Source organism: Pleurodeles waltl, chromosome 5 (genome assembly GCF_031143425.1).
Source record: "Pleurodeles waltl isolate 20211129_DDA chromosome 5, aPleWal1.hap1.20221129, whole genome shotgun sequence".
Lineage (NCBI taxonomy): Eukaryota > Metazoa > Chordata > Amphibia > Caudata > Salamandridae > Pleurodeles > Pleurodeles waltl.
Window position 1 is genome coordinate 113480827 of NC_090444.1, and position 18834 is coordinate 113499660.

An 18834-nucleotide genomic window follows, 5' to 3' on the forward strand; every position below is an offset into this window, starting at 1 on the left:
GTCATAGCCCCTCCCTCGCTACCACCGCTGAGATAGCCCTCAAGAGCCTATTGGCTTTACCATCTCTGTGCATTCTGACTTTTCCATCTATGTTCCTTTTGGATTTGAGGTGGACACGCATTCCTTCTCAACTCTTGAACTGTTTTTCACTCTTTTCTCTTCATGATAGCTCAGACACATCTGCCAGGGGAAGGGCGAGTACTGGGAGGGCGCAAAGCAACTTTAAAATTTGCATTGATTTTTTCCATCATTGAACTATGAACTTTAACTTTAAAGCAAACTTTTGAAAATAATATAGAACTACGTAAGTAGTACCGTCTTGAAAATATAGACAATATAAGACATTTCTCAGTGGTAGCATTTTACTGAAAAAATTTATACAAATGAGAGAAACCAAATCATGAATGCAAAGTAGCGTGTGTATTCTTCCAAGTGTTGCACAATGGGGTTCTAGATGTCAGCCGTGCACATGATGATCATTCGTGCTTGTGGTAGTGCTATGCTGTTCCAGATACTTTTACTACACAGCAAACAGTAAAAGGCAAACACAATGATACAAAAATTAACAAAATCCACCAGACAGTAAGTGACCACGTGACACCTGCCTTTCATCAACATGCAGAAGCCCATCAGCTGCACACTTGGTTCCCAAACACTGAACCTACCATTGTATTGAAGATGCCTACACAGCAGACACTTCCATGGGCAAGTGTTGCTTACACATTGGACCTTCGATGCAGAACTGGATCTTCCCACAACCAAAAATACTGCCTGCAGCTTTCAATCGAACACGCCTCATTACAAGCAGTCCACTGGAAATATGATGTCCACACTGCATCTCTCCATTAAATATTACATGCCAAAACCTAAGATGTTCACTGCATTCATTGCATTTGGTTTGTCCAAACTGCAGATGATTCGTGGCCATTAAACACAATGCCAAGTCGACATTAAATATAGCCATCAGCTGCCCCAACTACAGTCAATTCAACACATAACCTGAGCCCCAAAACTCGGTTTGTATTGCATTTTTGTGGATCAGCCATATTGATGTGTATCACATGGTGTGTTTAACTTCTATTTATGAAGCATGTTATGCTACAAACATGCAGACACTTGTTGACTCTGCAGCAAAACTCATTGCACATGTGGTGCACACTCACCTGATTGTTTGCTACAGCAGGACTATGCCCGGTCACACTTCACACATATTCAAAGTCAATTCCAAGTATAATGTGAATCCAAATACGACCCAACTATCTGTGACCACCAAACATGGTGACAGTGTGGGATCTCACAAATGTATCCTTTACTCCATTTTCTGTGCATTTGAGGGTCTGTGACAAGATAGACCCTTCTCTAGTGCTCAAACGTACATCATAGGTTGTATAGAGTAAATAATGTATATTTGATAAGTGGTCAGATATGCTAAACAGTGGCCACGGGGTAACGATGCAGGTCTTGTGCAAAATAAATCAATGTATAGGGTAAAATCTTTTATGAGACCACATAAATGCTCAGCACTTTGGTTTTTCAACAAAATCATTGGGCAGTGGGTCACAAACTCATTCTCTAAATGGTGTGATCGATTACAGAATTCATCCAGCCAGGTTATGATAAAGTCACTCTAACATTCTACAACACCATCATCAATTTAAATTGTGTAACTTATGTAAGTGTCATGATACCCTCGCCACCGTCCCACGCATCTTCAGAACAACCGTCTGCAGCAGATCGTTCTCCCACCTCGCCGCCAAGACGTGGAACACTCTTCCCACCCACCTGCGTCAGACTAAGGACCTACTCACCTTCAGGAGACATCTTAAGACAGTTCGAGCAGTAGCAGCCCCCCCTCCCTCAGCGCCTTGAGACCCTCACGGGTGAGTAGTGCGCTTTACAAATTCTCTGATTGATTGATTGATTTTATCTTATTAGGAAGATTTTTGAAAGAAAGTTCAGATTGCTACATATATATAATAACGAAGAAACCTCTGCTCCAGTTCAACCTTATTGATGATTTAAACACTTTAATATCTTGTTCAGGGAGAGAATCAAATCAATCTTCCTTGTCCGATGTGTTCCATGTAAATGTCTTAGAGGCGTAGGGGTTACTTTTGTGTGATGCTGTTTTCCACCATCCTGTATCCTCATGTGACACCTGCAGGCAACAGTCTATCTTTTAACTGTTGTAGGTGGTGGTGGAAACTGCCTTTTTTTTTTCAAGCTTCACCCCCATACTTTTTGGGACTTAATGCTCTGTCACTCTGATTAGGAAGGGAAATCCACAGTTATCCACAGCACTCAGAGAGTTCTGTAACCTACAGAGGTCAAGAACTCCTCTCACTTCAGCTGCATCTTCTGGTGTAGATGTCTTTGTTGCCCCATGCATGAAAAAATGCTTTCATGAGAACTAGGCACTCTTGACCAAGCGTCTGTTTCAGGGGGAAATGTGAGGGCGAAATGTTCTAGAACGTATCATCATGGTGACCTTCTTCAGGGAGTAGTAATCTGTGTCCTTCCAGGTGTACCACACAATTCCATCAGGTCCCAGTGCTTTACGTCCTTTCCCCACGTACCTGCCACCCTGCAGACAGATGTATCACAAACATAAAGAGAGATATAATGACATGAGACGGAAAAAAGAAGACAGACACAAAGAAAGAGAGAGAAGTCAGGATCACAAGATAATTCTATATATAATGGGAACCTTGAATCTAGAGAATGTTTTTCTTTTTTTTTTTATAACAGAATTTTATTGCATTTTTTGCATCAATACTTACATACAGTACATTATCAAAACCGAAACAACAGTCTGTCGTCGGTAGTAATTCCAAGAGGGTCTTTAGTACCTCCTATTATATCCGGATAGCTCTTATAAGTCTAATCTACAATATAGTGTAGTCGCCCTCTCCTGAATTCTCTCCTAGTGTCACTGTGTGGTCAGTGTATCGTTTCTCAAACTTCATAACTGTTAAACCCCGTCCTTCCCCCCACCCCTTCTGTGGTAATGTCCTAGCCACCTCACCATTCATGCATCTCGTTCCACTTAATTTTTGATGTTAGGGCACAGGGATTTCCACTATCCGCATTATTTGCAGGTGGTGTGTGGTCCTGGCCGTTCTTCGGCTGTCATTTTTGGGATGTTACCCACCCTCGTAGATGGGCACCAACATTTCTTATGTTGTGGTCCACCTCCCACTCCACCCAGATGAGGTTTGTGCTCCCCAGATCTCCTAATCTTTGACGGTATCTGCCAATGCCTCCCATGCCTGTGCTCCCTCGAGTGGAGTACGTCCCCTCTTGGCCTCTCTGAGTCTAACATCTGACTTGTATCCCGCCCATTTGGTGAATTCTGTCTTCCAAGTAGCCATGCGAGGACCCCCACTGCTCTTCCAATTTCTGGTTGTTTCTCTTTTTCCGAGCACATAGGCTAAGTCTTGGAATCGGCTAGTGATCTTATTTTTAGATGTGTGTGGGAACCAGCTCAGCAAGCATCGGTCCGCCAAACATGGGACCTCTTTTTCTAAAATAGTCAAGAGTATGTCCGTGATTCCCTTCCAAAAGCCCCCCAGCGCAGGGCACCCCCAGAGCATGTCAAAAAATGAGGTGCTTACTTCATTACAAAATGCGCATTTAGCTGTGTTGATATGATACATTTTATTAATTTTCTCTGTGTAAGGTATGCTCTATGTAGTATATAGAAATTAATTAGCTTAAACCGGGCATTTGTTGTGGCCATCGTTGTGTTATATTGGATGTTTTCCCAGTCTTTGTCCCCAATCACCTTACCAAGGTCTGCTTCCCATTTATCCTTTGGAATTCTAGTGTCTTCATTACTTCCCTTCTTAGTCTCCCATATATGCAGGTCACTTCTTTGACCGTCCCTGAGACCATCACTAGATTTTGACAACTAATTGATTGGTATGGTTCTTCTATCCCGGCCTTCCAGTGTTGTTTAATAGCTTCCATAATTGCTCTATGTAGTGGAAAGTGACTTCTTGGCTATTCGTACAGGGCCCTAAATTCCTCCAATGGAAGGGGCGCTCCGTTATCATAGAGAGCTCTCATCTCGGTCGCACCTGCTTCCTTCCAGGACCTCAACCCTCTCCAAGATCCTCCATGTGGAAGTTCCTCCAGAAATCCTATCAGGATGTCTGGAGAGTATGGGATCTGTATGGGTATTTTCCAGAGGTGTCTTGCTCAGTACCATTGTGTAACTTGGAATTCAGTTTTGTTTTCGCTACCAGTGTCTGGGAGCTGTAGAATCAATCTATACAAAGCGACTAGTTCAGGGACCAATATGGGAAGTGATCCTCCCGGTGTTCTCCTTCCCGCTACCCATTGTGTAAGTCATTGCTGCTGGGCTGCCAGATAGTAAGCCTCAAACTCTGGGACTGCCATACCTCCCTCTGTTTTCAGTCTCTGCAGTGTGGTCAGAGCTACTCCGCGGCGACTGGAACCCCATATGATTCCTGTTATCATCTTATCCATTTCTCAAAAGTATGCCCTAGGAACCCAGAGGGATGATGTTGTATAGTAGAATAGCAACCTGGGGATTGCCACAATTTGTAGAAGAGCCACTCTCCCTGCTTCAGAAATTGGTAGCGTGGACCAGAATGAGATACTTGTTTTCAGGCCTCTCACGGCCCTACCCAGATTGCCATCCAGTAGATCATCTGTGCGGTAGTATATGTGGACCCCTAGGTAAGTAAGGAACGAGATTGTCAGGCAAGGGTCCTAGATCATCCGGGGTTATGACATTTGCTTGTACTGGGAATAGACTGGAGTCCTGACAAGAAGCCATATTGCTTCAGCATATTTTGCGCTCATGGGAGGTCTCTCTGGGCGTTCCAGAGGAAAAGAAGCATATCATCTGCATATAATGCAATATAGTGTTCCTTGTTATCCACCTCCAATCCCCGATATATCGTCCTTCCTCGGGCCCAGCATGCCAAGGGTTCTAGGGCTAATGCAAATAATGGGGGAGAAAGGTGGCACCCCTATCTAGTACCCCTCTCCACCCTGTAATCTTGAGATATTTGACGTCCTGTTCGGACTCTAGCCGTCGGGTCTATATACTGTAAACGGGTCCAGGAAATGAATGCCTCCCCTAGCGCCAAACCTTCCATCACTCTAAATAAAAAGGGCCATTCCAGGCTGTCAAAGGCCTTCTCTGTGTCTACTGCTAGAACTGCTACTGTCTGCCTACCGGATGTTTTTGCCCTCAGGGCTGCACAGAGGCGCCGTATGTTATGTGCTGGGCTTCTCCCTGGGATAAATTCTGATTGATCTGTGTGGATCAATAGGGTCACATGAGGCAACAGACGCGTTGCCAGGATCCTGCTTAAGATTTTATACTCTGTATTTAACATTGAGAGCGCCATATAAGCTTGTTTATCATGGGGTTCTTTGCCTGGTTTTAACAAAGGAACAATTAGGGCATTTCTGGTAGATTGTGGTAGTACACCAATGGTCTTGGCCACGTTAAGCATATTGGTCAGTATGGGAGCTAGGGCTTCTCTATAAGTGTCATAAAACTCAATAGAGATCCCATCGGTACCCAGTGCCTTATTTCTGGCCATGATTTTAATCGCCGCCCGAACTTCCTGGATTGTGATTTTAGCTCCTACTTGCTCTGGGGCAATCGTGGTAATTGTAGGGTATCCAGTAACTCCCTCAGTTCTGTCATTGGGAGTCGCGCACATGCTCTATATAGCTGTGCATAGTATTTTCGAAATATTGTTTGAATCTCTTTTTGTCTATATTGTCTCGAGCCATCTTCTGCTTCAAGTTCCACAATAACTGATCCTCGTTTGGTGGGATTCGCCAGCCAAGCTAATAGCGTGCCTGTACGATCTCTTTCAGCGTGGGCCTGCACCATATAGTTTCAATGGTCAAAACAACGTAATTTTTTTACCTTAGCTGCTACGGTTTCCTTTGCAGCAAGAAGCTCCTGGTCGAGCTCCAGATGGCCGGGAATTTTTTTTTCACTTTCCTGGAGCACTGTCTTTGCTGTCAAGACCTCTTGGAATAAAGTTCTCCTGACCCCTACCACTTCTGAGATGCATCTTCCTCTAATTACTGTTTTGAATGCATTCCATTCTGCCAAGGGCTAGTTGGCTGTACCCGTGTTTTCTTAAAAATATTGAGTATTAGAACATTGGAATGTTGGGGGCTCCATTGCAGACAATGGAGTGCTCCAGGCTTTTACTCGCTGGTAAAAGCCTGGAGCATCAACATTCCAGTGTTCTTTGTTCACAGCACCAGCTGTGAACAAAGCCTCATGGAGACTGAGGGGAATCTAATCCCCTCCGGCTTTGTGAGAAATGTGTTTTATTTAATAGAACATTCTGCCCTCTAGTGGCAGAATGTTCTAATAGCCTTGGAACCCACCTTAGTGGGCTCTACTGGCCAACTTAAGGCCCTCTCCCTTGTTAAAGGGCCTCTCCTTCAGCTCTGGCCTTTAACGCGGGAGCGGGCCTTTAATGGCCGGTAGAGTCCGCTACAGCGGATTCTAAGTATATAATAGCCATGCCTATTGCAGTTCGGAATACTGGGTCCTCTAGAGTTTCTGAGCGCAATCACCACTTCGGAATTCTGGGGCACTCTTCTCCCCAATTAAGACAGAGTAAGAGTGGGTTGTGATCTGATAGGGTGCGAGTCAGATACTCTGTTGCATGTACCTGAGTATATATATCTGGGGAGCATAGTATAGCATCTAATCGGACGTGCAAATCATATATGATTGAATGGTAAGAATAATCAGTATCCATGGGATGTTGCCTTCTCCAAGAGTCTATCATCCCCCACTCCAGTTGCCACTTTGAGAAGGCTTGGACTACTCTCTCAGTCTGCATGCTTGGAAGGAGTGGGTGCGATCTATCCAGGGTAGGATCCGCTATACAATTGTAATCCCCTTCCAGTATTATGGGGCCCATTAGAAACGGGGGCAAGACTTTGGATATGCCATCGAAGAACTATGTTTGATCCACATTCAGGCAAAATATACCACCCAGTACCACATCTCGGCCGTCTAATCTACCCTCTACTACCACATATCAACCTTCTGAGTCTATCACTTGACTCAGACACTGAAACGGTACCCCCGTCAGAATCCAGATCACCGTCCCTCACGCATATGCAGAGTTCGTGGTGTAATATAGTTGACCTCACCACCTGCGCTGTAACGCTAGCCTTTCCTGGGCTGTTAGGTGTTTTTCATGTAGGAAGGCTATTTGCACTCCTCTACGCTGCAGATAGGAGTGGACTTTATATCGCTTAGCCGTGGTATGCATCACTTTAATATTCCAAGTGATTACCTTATATGTTGTAGTGTCTGCCATGTGTAATCTTATCCCTTTTTATCTCAGTCCTGCTATCCTGGGTCCAGTGCCCTTCTGGGAGCTCTCAGCCCCTGCATTTAGTATAATTTGTGTGGTGACGTGACTCCCGACTCCCCTTTCCCCAAACAGGCTAACTGTGAACAATCCCCAAAACTATACCCTTCCTCAGGACAAGTGGGTCCCCCCTCCTATCCAAACTATAACACTTAATTTAATACTGAAGTAGATGCCCACCAATCAATGTTGAGGGGTTGGATGCAATCAACAGTCGACATCCCACCGACTTCCCCCCACCTACAAACCTTCCCATCTTATATCTGCTCCTCAGCTCTGGTCTCTGGTCTCCGACCAGGTTAGTGGAGGTAGCCATCACTAATATTCCAGCAGTCGTCCCCCTTAAGATCTGTCTCTCCATGTCCAATAGCTGCACAACTAGTTCCCTCGTACCAGTGCGCTTCTTGGATATATAGTGAGTAGAGAATGCCCCACACCCACCGTCAGATGCTAGATCATGCTTAATACATGTTCATTAGTCTCAAAAGCATTCATCTGCCATGTTGTGGGTGATTTTGGGTATGTCGTCTTCCGAATAGTCCGACAAACCCTCTCTGCTTGATATGGAGGCCTCGCTATTTGTTTCTGTCACCATCGGGCTGGTGCCTTCTCATCTCTTCCTGCTCATCTCAGCCACTATTTCTATCACCCTTTTCTGATCTTTTCGTGCCTCCATTTTAGTTGGTGTGCCCCCATTGGGGCTTCGCACTCTCTTTTTACCTTTCTTCTTCCGTGCGCTTTTGTCTGTCAGAGATGTACGGCTAGGTCTAGGTTGCTCTTGGAGGTCTTCCTTGGGTGAGTGAAAGAAATGCGTCCCCTCAGCCGCGGAGATTCTAAGACGGGCAGGAAACATCATGGCATATTTCACATTTAAATGTCTGAATCTCGCCTTTGCTTCAAAGAACGTTGCTCTTTGTTTCTGTATGGCCTTAGTAAAGTCCAGGAAGATCATCACTTTCTGATTGTCCACCATTATCTCACTTTACTCTCTCACCCTTGCCAGGATGCGGTTGCGATCACGGTAATGTAAGAGATGAGCTAATATAGGCCTTGGTGGCATTCTAAGTTGCAGTGGCTTTGCTTGGACCCTATGCCCCCTCTCCAGCACACAGAAGGCGGAAAGTCCCGCTGGTGCTATCTCCTCTGGAAGCCAACTCTCCAGGTAAGATAACACATCCCTCCCCTCCATTATTTTGGGCATTCCTATGATGCGGATATTATTCCTCTGGGACCTATTCTCACTGTCCTCTGCTCGTCGTTCTAGGGTGCGCACCTTCGTCTCCATCGTTGTTAGCCTGGTCTGCAAGGAGCCTACCTTGGGGTTAAGCTCTGTCAGTGTTTTCTCCATCGCGGTTACTCTTTCGGCCAATCTCCGATGGTCATACTTGAGGATGTTGAGGTCTACTCCCAGTGCATCTATCTTGGTGTCAAGTGATTTTCTTGTGGTTGTGATGGCTTGCAAGATGTCCGTCAGCGTGGGGTCCCACGTGGGTTCTTCCGTCACGGTATTCAGTTTCGTTGAAAGCGTTCCATTACCCTCCGCTGCCCCCTCACTGTGTCTTTTTTTTAAAGTCATCTTTCCCCTGGCGGCAATTAGGGGCAAGTGGTCTCACAGGCACTACTCCAGTCAGATGGCGGTCTTCTAGTCTACGTGCGCTCTGTGTCCCTCCATCCAAGGGCCCCTCGGGACGCTACTTCAGCGGGATTGTGCACCCTTCCTCTTCCTTGCCCTTTTAGAGCATCTTGTGTGTCAGCTCACACTGTCATGCTAGGCTGGGTGTTCCTCTCATTGATGGGTTCTTGTCCGGGTACGTGTGATGTTTCTGCAGCCACCTCTGGTCCTCCGGGCCCCAGACCATGGGCCCCTCAGTGTTTTAGGGCCAGGGGTACGCAAAGCCAGACTCCCCCACGGCTTCAAAGGCACTCTAGTGTTCCTGTCGCATTACCTTACTGTTTGCCTTCAGGGTGCCCTTTTAGACTTGCTGCGTGTCTGGCAGCTGTTGGTTCTCTGCTGCCTCCAATGTGATCACCGCAATTGGCTTCCTACATTCCCCAGCAGCTCCTCCAGCGCTATTTGCCTCGTAATCCAGCCTCCTCACCTATGTCCATCGCCTTCGTCTCTGCTATGTGGAAGATCTGTCCATCGCGTAGCCTCCGCAATTGTCTTGGTCCTCCTCAGTCTCCCCTTCCACCGGACAGGTCTATCGGCAGCCAGCCAGAATCACGAGGTTCTTCCAGGGTCACTCCTCCAGTCCGCTGGTTCTCTGCTGCTTTGTAGGCGCCTTTCTATTCTCGTGCTCTGGGCGCCGCCATTTTGTTTCGGTCCCTCGCAGTTGCTCGGGGGCCTCAGGTATAGGGACCCACTCTGTGCCCTCTATGCACTCCTGCCGCCCTCAGGGCCCGCAGCGGGGGCCCAGGCTGATCACAGGGGGAGCACCTGGGGGCTCGATCACATTGTTGCCTCCTCACCTTTGTCTCTCGTCTCTGCTGCCGCTCTGCATGAGTGCTGCCAATTGCGCAGCTCCAGCAGTCTCCTCGGTCCTCCTCTGACTTCTCGCTCACTGGACAGTCTGGTTGGCAGTTAGGCAGGGCTGCTAGGGTCACGCAGGTGCTTCTTTCCGGCCTGCGGGACTTCCACTGTACTGTAGGCATTCCCTTATCTCCGCGCGCTGGGCACCGCCATATTGTCTCGGCCCTCGCAGTTGTTCGAGGCCTCTAGGAGCAGGGACTCGAACGGCGTCCTTTAGACACTCACGCCATTTTCGGGGCCCACAGCTGGGGTCCAGGTGGATTATAGAAGCGTTCCCTGGGATCCCAATCCCACTGGGGCGTCCGTCTATTCAGGATTGTTAGGGATGTGGGATCTCTGGGCGGGAGCTCGGCCATTCGCGTCCTACTGCATCGGCTGCTGGCCACGCCCCTAGAGAGTGTTTTTCTAATGTTTTTAAATACAGTGCAGTTCTGCCTACAGATACATGTGTGGTGTTTAAAATTGAAACATAACTTCACTAAGTATTCTATTTGTTCTGAACTAACTTCTTATAGCAGCCACTCATTACTTTAAATTTCAGTCAAAATCTTTAACCTGTCCTAATGTGCACTTCCAGCCCTAAGCCCAGCTCACATGATCTTCATCCTCTTATACTTGATATAAAAATAACCATCCACTTTTTCTACCTTTACTGCACATCTCCTTCTGTAATTATTTACTTAAATTATTTTTATATTTCAGACTTTATAGAGGGTTTATTGTGGCAGTGGAGCGTTATACAAAAGTTAAATAACATGGTCCAGCATTTCACAATTGTTATAGATTGTAAAGTTACTTAAATGTACATGAAGCATCCTATAGTGAGAGACAGCACTTTGAGTGGGCGACATCATCCAGTGAAGAATTTTAGCCCAAAGCCAAGGGCTATCGTGGTTGTTAAAAGTCCTCTTCCCGAGCTGCAGTTGAGGGCGTATAACACCGGAGAGGGCATGTTTATAGAATATAACAAGGGAGAGGGCCATCATCAGCCGTTGTAGCCAGAAGGGCTATAATACTATTAGAATATTCTACCGCCTGAGGGCAGAATTTTCTATTTTCTTAAATATACGGGAATCGTGGAGAAGAAGGTCTAGGTCAACAATTATTATCCTTGAGCCACTTCAATGTATTCAATAGAGCTCCCACTATTCAAATGTTAAAATACAGTTTTCCGCCACATTTGCATTAATGTTTGAGAATGACCTCCCCAGGTAATAAGGTCTTCCATTAGCTCTGTGTGCAGAATGAAAATCATGTTTAAAGGAGAATCAGTAGGGAGCCCCAGAGGTATTTGGCAGTCTTGGATGAGGGCATGTCTGTGTATACTGACAATGGTCTGACAGAATGGAGGCATTCCATTTCAGGACAAATTCCTAGTAGCCCTTGAGAGAATACAAGACAGTAAGTATTGGTACCATACTTTAGGGAGAATCATTTCAAGTGCCCAGAGGCATCTAAAACTGACAGAAGGTACCCCTCCAGCATCCAGGGTGCACAATGCATGATGCACAAAAGACACGCGGTCACGATTGCTGCAGGATGGCATCCGGATTGATAAGATTGAAGACCATTATTACTAATGTGACGTTACGTCTGCATGGTCACTGCTTTTACAAAGAGGTCAGCAGGTGGAGGTGATAAGTAAGTGTGGAGATTCTGGCTGGTGAGCTGTCCACTTGCTGGTGAGGGACCACCACATTTGGGTCGCGTCTTGAATAAAACGTGTACCATCCTCGTCACCAATCTTGTAAGCACAGGAGCCACAGTAGAGAATAAGATGTGTTTTATTCGAGAAACTAGAGTGGTGCTCCCCCACCAGCCATTGTACACCTGATTAGCCTGGAATCTGCATACTTAAGACACAACAAAGATAAGGAACTTTAAACAACAACATTCTTGAACTTGCCAAGCTTAAAGGTATAACATGATTCCAAGGAAAAAGGTAATAAGATTTGATTTCTTCAATAGGGTTTTGTTTATCTCTTCCTCAAAATTTATACCACAAATTCCATCTCTTCCTACTTCACTGTTTTCCTTCATAGCTCCCTTCACCCATGTAGTCTATGGACTTGTGCGTTTTGACTTCACCTTCCTACCCACCTCTAGATTGCCCCATGGGTTCACCCCTTCCTCTCTGTATTTGAGCTGTTTGTATCTATTCCTACCTTATAGTATATTCCATTCAGGTTGGAAAAGAAGCACTGATGATACCACCAGCCTCCATGGGAGATCTCAGCGCAGATGTTGCCTGAATCTGGGGTGCTGAAACTTTGCTTGTTGTGGTACCATGCAAAGGAGTCCTCCACCGTGCCGCTAAACCCTTCAACGTTGAGGCGGTAATGGTTTGCTTCATTCTCAATGCTGCTAGATAAAGATGAAAGGATTCACAATGGGTTAGCAGATCAGTTGCACTTTCTAGTTTTGGAAAATCTTTCACAAATCTGAAAATGGAGGAGAGAAGGAACAGTCTGGTACAATGAAAGAATAGTTGAATACATTGTTAGATATTTTGTATTCAAATGGACTAAAAGAAGGAGGGGACTAGAGTTATTTACTCTACAGTGAAACTGAAAGACAGCTTAAAGAAAGCACTACTTTGACACTGCTTAAGAGGCATTAAGTGAAGCTGTGAGTAATAGATGTGGTACGCGCAAATGCTGTTTGGGAAACTAATCCAAATGAGTCTTTGTGGTAGCTTGGTAGAATATGCAGGATCGGCGCATGGTATGGGGCACGTGGGAGTTGGAATGTGGAATGCGAGGCGTGTGACGTGCAGTAACAGAGTAGCTGAGGAGTGACCAGCAGGAATGGACCCTCCATTAGAGCGGAGGAGCCTCGCCCCCTGGGAAAAATGCCCCCAGTTAATTTATCACCATTTTATTTTTCATCCTCCGTCCTGAACTGAGTGTCAGGACGGGGAGGGACTACTTAAGTGCCAGCAGCAGGGAGGAGGGTGGGCTGCCTGTGCACTTGTTTAAAGTGCGCATGTCCCTTTGGACAGCAGTCTTGTGACGGCCAGCCAGACATGCTCATTTTAAACTTCTCTAACCAAGCTGTCTTAAGACAGCTCGATTAGAGAAAGCCCGGGCCCCCAATGCCCTCAGGAGCACCAGGAGAGGCCGCTACCTCCAATCTTGGTGCTGCTTTCATATTGGTTACCAGCATGAGAGCAGCACCAGCATTGGTTACGGTAGATGGTGGGGCCTGAGATGGAGGCTGGAGCGAAGAAAGAAACCGGAGCGAGGAGAACGATTCCATCACCAACTTCAAGCAAGGTAAGTTATTTTTGATTTTCTTATAGTGCACGTGCATGCACCCACCCCTACCTATATGCGTGCCCCACCACTCTCGGTGGTTGCAAGGTACCCCTGATGACCGGAACAGATGCAGAATGTTGTTTGCTCTCCGTCCTGTTAAGTGGAACAGACTTGTTGAACCTACTTATTTACTGTGGATCTTCTAAACTCAAAAATCTGTACAAATACTTTCAAATAAATTTGTCTTGAAAAATCAATTGACAGGCTATTGGAGGGACTGGATAAACTATTTATTAATAAGGAGTAAGACTAATGTTCAGTTGTGTGTAAGTTGGGCTGAACACCATCTTTATTGATGTTATTTAAAATTAAACAAAAATGTTTATAATAATACTGTTGTTTGCTGGGATAAAACAGAGGTTTCTCACGTGTAGTGGGGCCTGGATCCCAATAAAATACAGACAATAATTAAGAAGTTGCAGTCAAGCAATTCCTTTTTAAGCATATCATGTCGGTCTTATCATAGTCCTAACTTTTATTTTCTGGTGCTGAGGAAAACCTAGTTTAATTTAGAGTAGAGTGTTTGGTTTTGATAAGAAAAATGTATTTAGAGGTAGACCTTAAAGAATCATAAACTAGCTGTAGCAGTGATTTATTGTTCAATAGATATCAAGTCTTGCAGAAAGGATGGTATCAAGGTTTTGATCTTATAAGTTAAAAACCGATTATCATACTTTTATGTGCTGGTGTCGGTCACACATGTTTCTCCTAGAATGGTCAGATTATGTAAAGTTGTGGAGGTACACACATATTAACAACATATTTATGAAACAGGATGTTCTTTTTTTCTGTAAACTGAGCTCTGTGAGTTTCATGTAGACATTAAATACAATTAGCCACATAAACAGACTTTGAGAGAGTTTTCATGTGGCAAATTAAGCAGATGATTTAAACAACTCCCAGTTAACTCTTAAACTCTATTCTTGTATGAAATAGATAGCCCTTTCAATTTGGTAGAAGCTCTAGCCACTGTTTTGGGGACAGTTCACTGAAGTGTTGGACTGCAATATATAGGGATGTGTACAGATCTAATGTGATCTTCACTACTGATGTTGCCGAATCAGTCTACTTTGACGCATTGTCCATAGCCTGACCAGAGCAGCCTTGCATCTCTCACTGGGGCGGATTTCTAACTTCTTCTTGTGCCTGGATGAGATTGCAGCTGGAGGAACACATCCTTCTATAGCACCTTACTGAACCAGGGGATATTTACTGGTGCTGATCTACCATTGGTGCCTACATTATGCATGTTATACATGGCCTCTTGCTTTCATAGAGGTCAGTGATGACCTGACCTCTGAATCTGATTCTAAGGTAGAATATGTGTCTGTGGTTGTTGCTACCCTTCTTTTTCTTTCTTACATTCTGGTAATGATGTGCTCTCCCCATACCTGAATCTTTGGTTGAATGCATATTTGTTCTTATTGCTCCAGTGCTGTTTGTTTCTTAGAGGATGGTGATGATGTGCCTGCTGCTCTTTAATCTCTTGCAGAATCTGTGTGTGTGTGTGTGTGTGCGCTTGCGCGCACCTTAAGTCTAATTGTTTTTTTAGGGTCTCATGATGACTTTCCATCTGTACCCAAATTTCTGCTAAAGGGCATGCTTTTTGCTCCCCTCCTCTTTCCTTCTTAGAGTCTGGTGATGATGTGCCCTCCATACATGAATCTCTGGCAGAAAGCATACTTGTTGTTGCGCCAGTGCTTTTTGTTTCTTAGGTGCAGGTGACAATGCGCCCTCTAAATGTGAATCTCTGGTGTCATGTGTGCTTGTTCTTGTTGCTGCAGTGCTCTTTCTTTTTTAGAGGCTGACAATGATTTGCCCAGTATATCTGAAATTCTTATAGAATATGTGATTGATGCTCAAACCCTCTTTGTTTTTTAGAGGCTGGTGCTTATCTGCCCTCTGAACATGAATATCTGGTAGAATGCATGCCTGTGCATGTTAAGCCAGTCATTTTGGGGGTCATTCTGACCCTGGCGGTCATTGACCGCCAGGGTCAACGACCGCGAGAGCACCGCCAACAGGCTGGCGGTGCTCTCAAGGGCATTCTGACCGGGGCGGTTTGGCCGCGGTCAGAAAGGGAAAACCAGCGGTCTCCCGCCGGTTTTCCGCTGCCCTTAGGAATCCTCCATGGCGGCGCAGCTTGCTGCGCCGCCATGGGGATTCCGACACCCCATACCGCCATCCTGTTCCTGGCGGTTCGGCCGCCAGGAAAAGGATGGCGGTATGGGGTGTCGTGGGGCCCCTGGGGGCCCCTGCAGTGCCCATGCCAATGGCATGGGCACTGCAGGGGCCCCCGTAAGAGGTCCCCACAAAGAATTTCAGTGTCTACTTAGCAGACACTGAAATTCGCGACGGGTGCAACTGCACCCGTCGCACCCTTCCCACTCCGCCGGCTCCATTCGGAGCCGGCTTCCTCGTGGGAAGGGGTTTCCCGCTGGGCTGGCGGGCGGCCTCCTGGCGGTCGCCCGCCAGCCCAGCGGGAAACACAGAATCACCGCGGCGGTCTTCGGACCGCGGAGCGGTGTTCTGGAGGGGGAACTCTGGCGGGCGGCCTCCGCCACCCGCCAGAGTTAGAATGACCCCCTTTGTGTTTCTTAGTGGCTGGAAATAATGTGACCGATTTACCTGAATTTCTGGTAGAATGTGTGATTGATACCTAGACTCTCTTTGTTTTTTTTAGGCTGCCCCCTGTGCCTGAATCTCTGGTAGAATGCATGTTTGTTCTTATTAGTCCAGAGCTCTTTCTTTCTTTGAGGGTGGTAGCCCTAAATAAATGAAATTCTGATAGAATGTGTGATTGATGTTCAAACCATCTTTGTTTCTTAGAAGCTGGTGCATATCTGCCCTCTGAATCTTAATACCTGTTAGAATGCATGCCTGTCCATATTAATCCAGTACCTTTTGTTTCTTAGTGACTATTAATGATATGCCCAGTATACCTGAATTTCTCGTAGAATGTGTGATAGAGGCCCAAACCCTCTTTGTTTCTTTGAGGCTGCCCTTTGTGCTGGAATCTGTGGTAGAATCTCTTATTCTTGTTATTCCAGAGTTCTTTGTTTCTTTGAGGCTGGTAGCCCTATGTACCTGAGTTTCTGGTAGAATGTGTGATTGATGCTCAAGCCCTCTTTGTTTCTTAGAGGCGGGTACTCATCTGCCCTCTGTACCTGAATCTCTGGTAGAATCTCTTGTTCTTGTTAGTCCAGATCTCTTTGTGTCTTTGAGGCTGGTAGCCCTAAATACCTGAGTGTCTGGTAGAATGCGTGATTGATGCTCATGCCATCTTTGTTTCTTCTCTGCCCTCTGTACCTGAATCTCTGGTAGAATGCATGCTTATGCTTGTTGCTCCAGTCCTCCAGGTCAATGCGCAAAGAATAATCCCCCTGGCTGGTTATCTTATGAATGTGTTCGTTTCCAAGCCAGAACTCGCCACTTAAATCCCCGAAGCCTTCTCTGTACTCTTTCCAGGTTCGATTAAAGTTGACTGACCCATCCTGTCGTCTCTGGATGACGGTCCACCCACCTCCTGGAAGAGAGTGATGGGTATGTAAACATTTTTGAAATCATATGTGTTTATTTATAGAGAGATACACTCAATTAATATTAATCTTTTACAATATAATTACATTTATATGATAACATAGTATATAGCACAATATAAGACAATTATTGCTGTTCCTACCATAAAATCTTCATGGGCTATGAAACTGAAATATACTGTATTTTTTCATGTAACCTGGTAATTGACAAGGACTATGGGAGAATGCACTCATTGTTTGTTTTTGGATCAAAGCTTTGAGAACTGAAATGAGGAATGTATAAAAATAGGATTCTGGAGTATTTTCCTAGTTTTGGTCTGATGTATGAAACATGTTTTCAAAATATTGATGTATCTAAAGTCACCCTTAAGTTTCATGTATCTATTTTCTTTCATATTACCATCCGCCCAGCATGGAATGTGATAAGTAGTTGCCATTGCAATTATTCTAGGTGAGAAGATACGAAAAAGGACTTATCTTGACATAATTTATTGTAAAGGGTAACATATGCCAAATCAGTTTCTTGATACCAAGGAATAAAACCTAGAAGAAGGAAGGAAGACCAGCTCAACTCAAAAGTAGGTGCAGAGAAGATAGCATTCTTCTGAGCTTTCGTCCAAATAGTGTGTGATCCGATGTTTCTCAGCTGTGGAAGCAGCTTGCTTCTTAGTTTAGAGCCCATTGACATGATAGAAACTCCCTCTTGTGCTCAAAGGACCACACGGTCCTCTCATGGCAAAGAAGTGTAATGGCATGCTGGAATGATGGATTTGTATATCGTCTCCTAAATGATGTCTACAAAAGTATTGCTCTATTGGAGCTGCTAATAAAAGCTATACATCCAATGGGATGATACTTCTATAACCAATGTTTAGGATCAACATTTATGTCAGACAATATTTCTGCATGCCTCATTCCAACATACAACTTATATATGCACCTTCAGCACTCTGATCAATGAGCCAGAATTTAGAACAAAGGTTCATACTTCTGTCTTGGTAACAATTCATTCAGTGAATGTGGTAGTGGCCAGGGCTGAACAAGAAACCACTATTGACACTGGTAAATATGTTCCAACGCGCCCACACTAAGGAGGCAGAAAATACACCAGGGTTATGGAGTGCTCACATGGCTGGCCCCTGGCAGCCCATCCAGCTCTGGCAGTAGGGTTGCCACCTGGTGTTTGTACCAGTATGACCAGTGCTTTACTGCCCAGGCTAGTACAAAAGATAAGGAAACGACCTGCAGGCAGTATTGACCCTCATCTGTACATAGTAAACTCAGCAAATGCATCAAGTAAACACTTTAAAATAAATAAGTGAAATAATGAACAATGTATTCTTTGAGGTGTTGGGTGGGATGGGGGCAGCCAACAGATGAGAAACCTTCAAATGGATTTGATAGGAAGGGCGATTAATGAAAACTGTTCTAATCACCTCCTTCTTGGTGGGTGGAACAGAATGATTGCAAACACGAGGTGGTTGTAACTCTAGTGATGCGTGCAGTATTATTAAAGTGATGTTATATAAAACAGAAGTGCTCTATGTAGCTGGAAGTGGTGTGATAGGTACACTGAGAAAGAGGTATAAAATGAAGAAGAATCAACTAAGGTAAATAGTGCAGGACAGCTGTCCATGTATGATGGGTAAATGGCTTAGGAGCAGAAAGATCCTCACACAGTTATCAGCGTGGGGAGAGGGTCCTTTCGGGATGCTGGTAACGAGCATGTGAATATCAGACTCAATTAAGCCCAACCATAGGCAATGTCAAGTACACGTCAATATTAAGGCTTGCATTCTGAGAGGCATATTTACATTCCCCTTTCGCCCCCTTAGCACCGCCATAGCATCTTTTTTTTATGCTAAGGTGGTGATAAGGTGGCCTTCCCCCCGTGCCAGATTTACAAAGTGGTGCAATACATGCATTACGCCACTTTGCAACCCCTTGCTCCACATTATGCATGCGGCAAGCAAAATGTATGCAAGGGGGTGTTCTGAAGCAGGGTTGCACGAAAAAACGGCGCAGTGAAATTTACTAGATTTCACTGCACC

At 45.3% G+C, this 18834-nt stretch overlaps 1 protein-coding gene across 2 annotated transcripts in view; it reads right to left on the reverse strand.

Annotated features, from left to right (window-relative positions):
- Nucleotides 1-347: 347 nt before the first annotated feature.
- LOC138295442 (angiopoietin-related protein 7-like) overlaps nt 348-18834 on the reverse strand; it is a 186832-nt gene continuing 168345 nt past the window's right edge. The window contains exons 5-7 of one of the 2 annotated variants that reach the window (XM_069233750.1): nt 16554-16770; nt 12093-12288; nt 348-2584 (exon numbers count right to left, since the gene is read on the reverse strand). In XM_069233750.1, coding sequence (XP_069089851.1) covers nt 2438-2584; nt 12093-12288; nt 16554-16770 — 560 coding nt within the window. In that variant the 3' untranslated portion in view covers nt 348-2437. Of the gene's footprint in view, nt 2585-12092; nt 12292-16553; nt 16771-18834 lie in introns of both variants that reach the window. The other variant, XM_069233749.1, reaches the window with a different exon arrangement.